Source organism: Crinia signifera, chromosome 6 (assembly GCF_055691185.1).
Source record: "Crinia signifera chromosome 6, ASM5569118v1, whole genome shotgun sequence".
Taxonomy (NCBI): domain Eukaryota; kingdom Metazoa; phylum Chordata; class Amphibia; order Anura; family Myobatrachidae; genus Crinia; species Crinia signifera.
Genome location: NC_139222.1, coordinates 625,680 through 638,131, shown reverse-complemented (window position 1 = coordinate 638,131; position 12,452 = coordinate 625,680). Strand labels below are relative to the sequence as shown.

Genomic DNA, 12,452 nt, shown 5'->3' with positions numbered 1-12,452 from the left:
AGGGGGAACACAAGCAGGGAGTGATGGGAATTGCTGTATACTCTCTGTAGTGCGGAGTTATGTGTGTACACTGTATAATAATAATAATAATAATAGTTATATTATCTCCAGCAGGGGGAGACACAAGTAGGGACTGATGGGAATTGCTGTATACTCTGTAGTGCGGAGTTATGTGTGTACACTGTATAATAATAGTTATATTATCTCCAGCAGGGGGAGACACAAGCAGGGACTGATGGGAATTGCTGTGTACTCTCTGTAGTGCGGAGTTATGTGTGTACACTGTATAATAATAATAGTTATATTCTCTCCAGCAGGGGGAGACACAAGCATGGACTGATGGGAATTGCTGTATACTCTCTGTAGTGCGGAGTTATGTGTGTACACTGTATAATAATAGTTATATTATCTCCAGCAGGGGGAGACACAAGCAGGGACTGATGGGAATTGCTGTATACTCTCTGTAGTGCGGAGTTATGTGTGTACACTGTATAATAATAATAGTTATATTCTCTCCAGCAGGGGGAGACACAAGCATGGACTGATGGGAATTGCTGTATACTCTCTGTAGTGCGGAGTTATGTGTGTACACTGTATAATAATAGTTATATTATCTCCAGCAGGGGGAGACACAAGCAGGGACTGATGGGAATTGCTGTGTACTCTCTGTAGTGCGGAGTTATGTGTATACACTGTATAATAATAATAATAGTTATATTATCTCCAGCAGGGGGAGACACAAGCAGAGATGCCCTGGAGGGAGATCGCATCTTGTCTGCAGATACTAAACTAGAAGATGACATCACAAAGGACTCTCCAGGAGACATCCCCATTACTGTATATATACACCCAGTTCCTGACAGCGCTGATATACCATCTGATCCCTCTAACCGTGATGCCTGTTCTTCTAATACACAGCCTGCAGCTCATACATGTGATACACAGTGTCCCTGCTCTGGGGGTGGGAAATGTGTTACATCTAACCTACATGTTGTTACACATCAGAGATGTCACACAGGTAAAAGGAGATTTTCATGCTCTGAGTGTGGGAAATGTTTTAAATACAAATATGAACTTGTTACACATCATAGACGTCACGCAAGTGAGAGGCCATATCGATGCTCTGAGTGTGGGAAATGTTTTTCACACACATCACTTCTTGTTAGTCATCAAAGATATCACACAGGTCAGAAACCATTTTCATGCTCTGAGTGTGAGAAATGTTTTAGACGCAAATCAGACCTTGTTACACATCAGAGAAGTCATTCAGATAAGAGGCCATTTCCATGCTCTGAGTGTGAGAAATGTTTTAAAAGCAAAGCAGAACTTGCTATTCATCTGAGAAGACACACAGGCAAGAGGCCATTTACATGTTCTGAGTGTGAGAAATGTTTTACATGCAAATCAGAACTTGTTTTACATCGGAGACGTCACACAGGTGAGAAACCATTTCCATGCTCTGAGTGCGAGAAATGTTTTACATGCAAATCAGAACTTGTTATTCATCAGAGAAGTCACACAGGTGAAAAACCATTTCCATGCTCTGAGTGTGAGAAATGTTTTGCACGCAAATCAGAACTTGTTCGACATCAGAGAAGTCACACAGGTGAGAAACCATTTACATGCTCTGAGTGCGAGAAATGTTTTCGCTGCAAATCAGATCTTGTTAAACATCAGATAACTCACACAGGTGAGAAACCATTTCCATGCTTTGAGTGCGAGAAATGTTTTAGACGCAAATCAGACCTTGTTACACATCAGAGAAGTCACACAGATGAGAGGCCATTTCCATGTTCTGTTTGTGAGAAATGTTTTAAACGCAAATCACATCTTATTAAGCATCAGAGAAGTCACACAGGCGAGAGGCCATTTCCATGTTCTGAGTGTGGGAAATGTTTTACATGCAAATCAGAACTTATTAGACATCAGAGGCGTCACACAATTGAAAAATTATTTACATGTTCTGAATGTGAGAAATGCTTTAGATACAATTCAGAACTTGTTAGTCATCAGAGAAGTCACACAGGTGAGAAACCATTGCCATGCCCTGAGTGCGAGAAATGTTTTAGATACAAATCAGAACTTGTTAGTCATCAGAGATGTCACACAGGTGAGAAACCATTTCCCTGCTCTGAGTGCAGGAAATGTTTTACATATAAATTCGATCTTGTTAGACATCAGAGAATTCACACAGGTGATAAACCATTTCCATGCTTTCATTGTGGGAAATGTTTTGCACGCAAATCAGATCTTGTTAAACATCAGAGAATTCACCCATTTAACATAGTTGCTGAGGTTGAAAAAAGACATTAGTCCACAAGTTCCACCTATATTTTTTAAATATATTTTTATGAATTTTTAAGATCTACCGTGGATATGTTTCATATATCAATTACATAGGTAGTACAATACACACACACAAAATGACATTATACATACATCATATACTGGCTACATATATAAATGTATACATATTCCAGGATCAATATCATATATTGCTAAGAGGAATAGTACATAGTAATTAACAGTTACTTTATAACATCACTATTCCTGTGCAATGTACCCATTCCTAATATTCCATGTCTCAGTGATTTTGTTATCCATTTTCTAAGCATCATTTATTGTGATTATTATTGATGATAAGGATGGTATTGGTTCCTGTTTCCGATAGAGATATTGCTGTTTTTGTCGCTATAAAGACAAGGTTTACAAATATGTAAAGTTCATCTTAATCTCTTTTGTATGGACATGAAGGAGAACCGTTGGGGGAACCAATTTACTCGGTGGATTTGTTTCTCCAAATCATCCATAAACTTCTTCATTTTATTTATTAAGAGTTTCTTATATAGCGCAGCATATTCCATTGTGCTTTACAATAGCAGACAGTGATACAACAAACAGACAGTCAAAGGTATGAGGGCCCTGCTCGCAAGCTTACAATCTATAGGGAAATAGGCATTGATACGTAAGGATAGATACTGTAATCTGCTAAAATTTGCATTCCACTTGCCGGCAAATTAATAAAAACAATATCTCTGGGCAAAGTCTTTAAACAGTGGCAATAAAAATGATTATGACCCTTGGGTAAAAAAAAATTTTTAGGGCAGGGTGCTGACCAAGGGGAGGGCACATTTTAACTCAAAAGGGCAAGTATCCTGAACGCTGGCATCGCGTTGGAGATTATTTAACAGTATCACAATCGGTCTTCAACCTGTGGCCCCCCAGATGGTGTGGAACTACATGTCCCAGCATGCCTTGCAACAGTTTTGCATTGCGCTTATAGGAAAATGGTTAAAAGGCATTCTGGGACATGTAGTTCCACAACATCTGGAGAGCCACAGGCTGAAGACCTATTATATAAATCATTCTCATTGTGCCAGTCTAGGGCCTTGATGGCTAACCTTGACACTCCAGATGTTGTTGAACTACATATTCCAGCATGTCCTGCATCAGTTTTGGCATGGCCAAATACCAAAACTGTAGCAAATCATGCTGGGATGTGTAGTTCAACAACAGCTAGAGTGTCAAGGTTAGCCATCAAGGCCCTAGGGAGTCACAACTATAAATGTGGGTGCACTTGATGCTATATAATAAGCATAGTTACATTCATCTACTTTAAAGGGAAAAACAATTAAAATACATAAACCAACTTTTGGAGACGTTTCTTTTAATCAAGCAGCTGATTTATGGTATATAAAACGCCCTTTGACACCTTTACTTTAATCAGGTGTGGTATAGGGTTCCGACAGTCGGGATCCCGACGTCTGGTAAATGACTGTTGGGATCCCGACGTCTGGTAAATGACTGTTCGGACCGTGCCCGGCACCCACTTTAATCTAGCGTCCCAGGTAGGATAAAAGCCTCTTCACAAACAGCTTATTATTGACTAGATTGTGTGCTGCCAGATTAGGGCACAATGTGTTATATATACTGTATATACCGACTACCCATATACTAAACTGGTTGTGGTAACTGAAGCACTTACCCAGGACACAGGGAGCTGACCCACCCCACACTGTGGAGCTATGTATATATGGCCGCTATGATCAGGGCCATTGCAAGGTTTCTAGACACCCGAGGCAAAGCTACACAATACCGCCCCTGCATCCTCAAATATCCTCCGCCTGGCCACTCACATGCATAATTCACGTCTATAAATATTACTATGTTTGTTTCTAGATTTATTAACCAGATAAATCTATAAATAATAACATGAATCTAGTCTGCAGGACCACAGTGTAATACTAAAAGCATTTTATAGATCCCCATACAATACGTAGAGCATGTAAAGGATTGCCAGACACCACATAGAGAAATACTGTCAGCCATACCAGATTTCTACTAGGCAGAGCCAGCACCGGTGGTCAGTGCCCTCCTACAAACTACCTCCCATACTATGGAGGTACAGTGTGGGCCCAAGGCACATGCCATAAAAAAGGGGCCTGGCACACCATAGTACCCAGTTCAAATTATGCCACAAAGCAGAACAATCCTATATATGTTACACCACGCAGTGGCCCATATTCACGTTTCATCACGCATTGACCCATATTCACGTTACACAACGCAGTGACTTATATTCACGTTACACAACGCAGTGACTTTTATTCACGTTACACAACGCAGTGACTTATATTCACGTTACACAACGCAGTGACTTATATTCATGTTACACCACGCAGTGGCCCATACTCACGTTTCATCACACGTTGACCCATATTCACGTTTCATCACACATTGACCCATATTCACGTTTCATCACACATTGACCCATATTCACGTTACACAACGCAGTGACTCATACTCACGTTTCATCACACATTGACCCATACTCACGGTTCATCACACATTGACCCATACTCACGTTTCATCACACATTGACCCATATTTACGTTTCATCACACATTAACCCATACTCACGTTTCATCACACATTAACCCATACTCACGCTTCGTCACACATTGACCCATACTCACGCTTCGTCACACATTGACCCATACTCACGCTTCGTCACACATTGACCCATACTCACGTTTCATCACACGTTGACCCATACTCACGTTTCATCACACGTTGACCCATACTCACGTTTCATCACACGTTGACCCATATTTACGTTTCATCACACATTGATCCATATTCACGTTACACAACGCAGTAACTCATACTCACGTTTATCACACGTTGACCCATATTCACGTTTCATCACACATTGACCCATATTCACGTTACACAACGCAGTGACTCATACTCACGTTTCATCACACATTGACCCATACTCACGTTTCATCACACATTGACCCATACTCACGGTTCATCACACGTTGACCCATACTCACGTTTCATCACACGTTGACCCATACTCACGTTTCATCACACGTTGACCCATACTCACGTTTCATCACACGTTGACCCATACTCACGTTTCATCACACGTTGACCCATACTCACGTTTCATCACACGTTGACCCATACTCACGTTTCATCACACGTTGACCCATACTCACGTTTCATCACACGTTGACCCATACTCACGTTTCATCACACGTTGACCCATATTCATGTTACACCTCACATGTTGACCATTATTCACGTTACACAACGCAGTGACTCATATTCGCAATACATCTCGCAGTGACCCATATTCACATTTCATCACACATTGACCCATATTCACGTTGCACCAAATGTAGTGAGCCATATCCACGTTACACAACGCAGTGACTCATATTCACAATACATCTCGCAGTGACTCATATTCACGTTACACAATGCATTGACTCATTCACATTACAACATGCAGAGACCCATATTCACGTTACGCCACGCAGTAACTCATATTCATGTTAGATCATGCAGTTGCCCTTATTCACATTGTGACACATAGTAGTGCCGCTTATACACATAACAATGCCCATTGTAGTGCAATTATACAAATAATTCCCCCATGACACACATAATAATTCCCTCCCTCCCATACAACCCCCATAGTCCGCACCTGGGTCAAAGCTCAAATATCCGCAACAGCTGCATGGTAGTAATCTTCAGTTGGGAAACCTTGGGGAACCCGGCAGCAAGAGCATCCATTTAGCCATTACAGGGAGCTGGCAGTGTAATCTCCAGGGACAGTAGCACACTCCGGGGTTGTTTACTCGGGGGAGTATTCAGAAACCGCCTGTGACTGTAGCTCTGCCCCCTCACGGCAATAGGCCCAGCCCCCTCGCGGCATATTCTCGTAATTTGTGGCCATATAGATAAAGGGTCTGAATGATTTCGCTTACCCCAAATTTAAGTTTAGATGAAAAAAAAGCAGTGGCAGCCATTTTCCTGTAGTCCATATAAATATATGGGCAGCGCCATTTTGGGGGGGATATTAGTGTCTTCAGTAAGTCTAGGAATCTCCTCTATTTCTAATCGTGGGACAAGCAGACTAAATCCTAAGTTTGACTTACTTTGACCTGCAGCGCTCCTGTCATGACGGATGGTGATGGAGCGAAGGGGTGATGTGATCAGTGTTCCGGACATGACGGCTGCTGTCTGGGGGTTGGCACTTCTCTCTTACTCACACTGACGCTGCCTGGGAAGGGGGTGGAAGGATTGCATGCTGCAATCCAAAAGGCGCTGTTTATATTAGTTATTGCACTCAGCCAGTGCTGAGGTGGTGACTGTGTTGTGCGGCTATGGAGACTGCAGAGCTGAGGGGGTTGCTGCCGCGCTCAGCAGCGTACACTGTGATAGAGATGGGTTGTTCATGAACGAAGCAGGTCTTTTGAACGGAACCCATAAAAGACTGAGGGAGCCGCCGATCCCAAAGAGGTGATCCGTCGTTCTTTTACTTTCAGTTTCGTTTTTCATTACAATGCATTTGCCTGAGCTCAGCACTGCCACCTGTGGCAGCTGAGATGTACTAACTCTGGAGACTGAGTTCAGTGCTGCGACTGCAAGTAAAAGAAAGAGTAACAAGGCTGCTGCTGCGAGGGATGGCCATCGGTGCAGACGCCATCAATGGAGATTCTGCATCCAGCCATCGATCAGTGTTTTACTCGGTTATGTATGTTCTTATTTGTTCAGCTCACTGTTTAAAGAAAAGAAAAAAATAGCAATAAATGATTTGTAAAACAAATAATGCTTTGTTATTATCAATTTACCCCTTCTTTCAAAGTGTACCGATGACCCATGTGAAAGATCTGTATCTGTTCACAGACTGATCTGCTGGATCCCAGCTCTCGTTAGTGACCCGTTTTGGCCATCTCTACACTGTACAGCTGAGTACAGCAGGGGGCGGAGACTAGACTGCAGGGCTGAGGGGGTTGCTGCCATGCTCAGCAGCAGCGTACACTGTGAGTACAGCAGGGGGCAGAGACTAGAAGCGAGGCGGAGACTGCAGGGCTGAGGGGGTTGCTGCCATGCTCAGCAGCAGCGTACACTGTGAGTACAGCAGGGGGCAAAGACTAGAAGCGAGGCGGAGACTGCAGGGCTGAGGGGGTTGCTGCCATGCCCAGTGGTGTACATTGTGAGTACAGCAGGGGGCAGAGACTAGAAGCGAGGCGGAGACTGCAGGGCTGAGGGGGTTGCTGCCATGCTCAGTGGTGTACATTGTGAGTACAGCAGCAGGCGGAGACTAGAAGCGCGGCAATGGCTGGGGAGGGACAGTAATATAAGCGGCAGCTATTGACTGTTGTTTAAAATGGCTACAATACACATAGCTGTCACATTAATATTTGTTTCCAGGCATGCTATCTGGTCTAAAGCTCACAGCAGACTGTGCTTTTATATGTGAGCAGTTACCAACACACCTGTCACTAATCATCTAAGGGAAATGGTTAACATAAGCTATGAAGTATAGGTAACCTTTTATTGTCATTGTCATCACAATACAAACTTGAACAACAACGAAATTTCAATCCAAGACATAGAAAGACACAATTAACAATCTTGGTTAAAATCAGTAATTGCCAAGGGAAAGAAACTATTTCTCATGCGTGTAGTTTGTAGCTTAGGAAGCCTTAACCTTTTTTTTTTATGGTAAAAATGAGAACATGTAATGATAAGGATGATGAGGATCATGCATAATACTATCTCTCTTACGCTGGCAGTTTTTAACAAAGATCTCTTCAGTAGAGGGCAGATCACAGCCTATAATAGCCGCGGCAGACTGAATCACCCAGTCTAGTTTAATCAGGTCTTTTTTTGTGCTGTTACCAAACCATACCACAATGCAGTATGAAATAATACTTTCAATGACTCCTCTATAGAACCTAATCAAGTTTTGCTGAGAAAACCCAGCCACTTTAAGCTTCCTCAGAAAAAACAGACGTTGGTGAACCTTCCTAACCATCGAAACAATATTGGCAGACCAAGTAAGGTTTTGAGAGATAGTTACTCCCAATAACTTAAAATCCGTAACCCTCTCTACTACGAAGTTATTAATCTGGAGGGGCATTAATTCCGTCTTCCTGCCTCGTCTAAAATCAATGATAATTTCCTTAGTCTTAGACTGGTTTAATAGTAAGTTATTCTCAATACTCCACCTAACTAAGGCATTAACTCTCTATAGGTGCTCTCATCTCCATCTATAATAAGACCTACCACTGTGGTATCGTCAGCAAACTTTATAATAAGATTATTATCCGCCTGCGTATAACAGTCATAAGTAAAAAGGGAGAATAAAAGTGGACTCAAGACGCACCCTTGTGGCGTACCTGTGCTAATCTTAATAATGGAAGATACATGGTCACCAAATTTTATTTGCTGGGGCCTATTAATCAAAAAAATCTAAAATCCAATTGCATAATGCCACAGAGAACCCCAGTCTACGGAGTTTGTTAATCAATATGTTCGGAAGAATTGTATTGAACGCCGAGCTATAATCTATAAACAACAACCTGACATAAGCATTGGGTTTGTCTAGATGGAATAGAGAAGAAAGGACCACCGACAGCAATGCATCCTCTGTGGATCTCTTCGGTTTGTAGGCAAATTGATTATTATCAAACCCTACAGGAAAAAACTCTTCATACGTGTTACTATCAACCTCTCAAAACATTTTGTGATAAGGGGAGTTGGCCATTGGACGATAGTCATTTAGACTTTCAACTTTAGTTTTCTTAGGTATAGGGATCACTAGAGTGGATTTAATGCTTCTGGAACAATAATGGTCATTAAAGACAAACGTAAAGATCATAGCTAGCTCCCCAGCACAGCCTTTCAGGACCCTCCCTGGGATTCCATCCGGGCCGGCTGCTTTACTAGAGTTTACCCCCAACGGGTCCAACCTAACCTCATGTTCAGAAAGGACAATAAATGATTCATCCTCTGAAGGAGGGAATTTATGAGCAGTGCATAGGCGTGCGCACACCTATGGAGCAGTGGTCCTATTTTCCCTGTCAAATCTGGCATAGAATTGACTCAGGTCATCTACTAAAGATGCCTCCTGCCCCTCCTGCACGAGACTGCTACCTTTGTAATTGGTGAGATTATGAATACCCCTCCACATGCTTCTCATGCTTCTATATATATATATATATATATATATATATATATATAGTTGCAGGGAGGCCTGGCACTTAGGTCTTAAGGCATATGCTGGCAAGTAGTCTTGCTCCGGGGCCCTCAAATAGGAATGGGTACCTTATATACAATGCTGTATAACAAAAGCGGCACTCAGAGACTTTAGTAGCTGGTGAAGCGTGAGGATTATTTTTGATCCATGTGCAGGCAACAGAGTAACGTTTCGGAGCTCGGCGGCTCCGTCGTCAGACTAACAAAGTGCAATTTGTTAGTCATGGTGAAAAAAACGTGAAAAACTTCACTCAAATTTATTCCAAAGTCAACGTTTCCGAAGTGGACCACATCCACTTCCTCAGGACTATATAAAAACATATATATGAAAAATATAAAACCATCACTTTAAAAGATTGCAATTACATAGTGAATGAGAGATGGTCAGGAGTTTTCAAGACAAGAAATGTTTTCATTCGAATTCACCGGCCAAGACCTCTGAATCCATCTCATTTCTGTCTCTTGTCAATATCTCTTGTTCGCCATTTTGGTGATAAAAGTTGTATACCCCAAAAATGTATTAAAAAACATTCCTTTGTGGTGGGTCTTAAAATGGTTGGAGAGTGTATGTGTGGCCAGTCCCTTACAGATATTATAAATATGTTCTGATAGGCAGATTTTTAGTTGGCGACTGGTTTTGCCCACATAGAAGAAATGACAGGAGCATTGTAAGAAATAAATGACATTTTTGGAATGCCATGTGATCAATTCATTGATTACATGTTTCTTCTCTTTTACTATAAATTCCACCATTTTACGTTGTGGTGCTTTAACAGATCTACACATGAGACATCACATCGATGGAATCCCTTCTTTCTAACGGGCATTCATCTCTCAGGACACATTGACACCTGTCATGTCAGGCAGGTTAAAAATTGTAAATGGTTCCCACACAATGTAATAAGCGCTGACACAATACTGACTACGCTAACGGCGTGATGCTGACTTACTAACGACGTAAGCTTCGGCAAGCCGTGAACGTACTGACTACGACGCTGATACTGACAGGGACGCTGACTATGTTGGCCACGGGAACACTGCGCTGATTCTGACACTATGCTGACTACGTAACTGCGCCGTGAACGTACTGACTACGACACTGATACTGACAGGGATGCTGACTACGTTGGCCGCGGGAACACTGCGCTGATTCTGACACTATGCTGACTAGGTAACTGCGCCGTGAACGTACTGACTACGTTGGCTGCGGGAACACGACACTGATACTGACAGGGACGCTGACTACGTTGGCTGTGGGAACACTGAGATGATTCGGACAGGGACGCTGACTACATTGGCCGCGGGAACACTACGCTGATTCTGACACTATGCTGACTACGTAACTGCGCCGTGAAACTACATAAGCACCGTTTTTATATATATATTATCTTAATGATATTGTCCATTGTTATTTGTATAATTTTTAGCCAAGGGTCATAATCATTTTTATTGCCACTGTTTAAAGACTGTGCCCGGAGATATTGTTTTTATTAATTTCCCGCCCAGTGGAATGCAAATGTCACATGTGCGCATGGAAGGAGGACCCTTGGCCGAAACAATTAATCACATAGTCCGCGTGTATATCCACCTGAAGGCTGTGGAACGCACGCCATTGCAGGTGGAGCGCACGGCCATCTTGGTTCTTCCAGAAGGCGGAAATAGCGCTATTAAACACTAATCAGTATAGGTATGTAAGGCAGTTTATGATCATGCCACACAACGCTACTGAAGAAGGATCCTAGTGATCCGAAACACGTTTGGCGTGCCTTGCCGATTGGACTTTGTTACAACTATCGGGACCTAAGGACATCACAATGGACTGCCTTGCCTTTGGATACACCTGCCTCCTGTGGTGCCTCGGGTTGTACCCATTCAAGCTTGTTTTTATCCTCAACCATTGTAAGTGTACATCTTGATTAAAGCATTTTAGTGTTAAAAGTTCCGCACTATATGTTGGTGAATGACGCCTTAATGCTGTATAATCAGCTGCTAATGGTAATAAGCGCACAGTCACTTTATATTATCTTATGATAGGTTTTACCCATTGACCTTCTTCCAAGGATATATCCAATTCTGGGTCCCATCTAACTTGCGGTTTCATTTCTCTCTCCAGATGAATATTTATCAAAGCTTAATACTAGAAAGTGATTCCTACTTAGAACTCTATTCATTACATCAGAGGTTCCCAAACGCGGTCCTCAAGGCACCCCAACGGTCCAGGTTTTAGGTATATCCATGGCGCAGCACAGATGGTTAAATCAGACTGACTGGGTTACTAATTAAGTCACCTGTGGCCAAGCATGGATATACATAATACCTGGACCGTTGGGGTGCCTTGAGGACCGTGTTTGGGAACCTCTGCATTATATTATTGGGGAGTTGGGTATTTACTTGTCTGCAGATATTTATACAATTGGATATATCAGTTGTATCTGTGCGCAGGATAATAAACCATTAAATACATCTACATTTTCCTCTAGATATTCATACATCAAGGTTCAAATCTGGGAGAAAGTTATTGCCTGAATTTCCAATTCTTTTAGTGGGGTGAGGAAATGTCCCATACTCTCCTATATCCTTAGCTGAACGGAGGAGATCTTTAGGGATAATTCTGTTATTATGAGGCGTCCACAATAATTATTTTGTTTTATTTCTCTCTACTATGGCGTCCTCTAATCTCACCCAAGGCCTATTTTCCTCAATATTAAACCACTCTGGAACCTGGTTAAGTATGCATGCATATTGGTAGAGTTCTAGATTTGGCATTTGCCCTGGGCCTCCTAAATTATGTCTCTGCCAGTTTTGATTTTTCCTAATATATCTATTTATAATTGCATTAAACCAATCCAATACTTTGGGAGAAGCCTCGGAATTGCCCATGAGATCTGATA

At 42.2% G+C, this 12,452-nt stretch overlaps 1 protein-coding gene across 4 annotated transcripts in view; it reads left to right on the top strand.

Annotated features, from left to right (window-relative positions):
• LOC146009801 (uncharacterized) overlaps window positions 1-3,324 on the top strand; it is a 53,750-nt gene extending 50,426 nt beyond the window's left edge. For 3 of the 4 annotated variants that reach the window (XM_083150273.1, XM_083150276.1, XM_083150275.1), the window contains exon 5: window positions 728-3,324. In XM_083150273.1, the coding sequence (XP_083006399.1) occupies window positions 728-2,313 (1,586 nt within the window). In that variant the 3' untranslated portion in view covers window positions 2,314-3,324. The remainder of the gene's footprint in view (window positions 1-727) is intronic. The other variant, XM_083150274.1, reaches the window with a different exon arrangement.
• The last annotated feature ends 9,128 nt before the right edge of the window (window positions 3,325-12,452 follow it).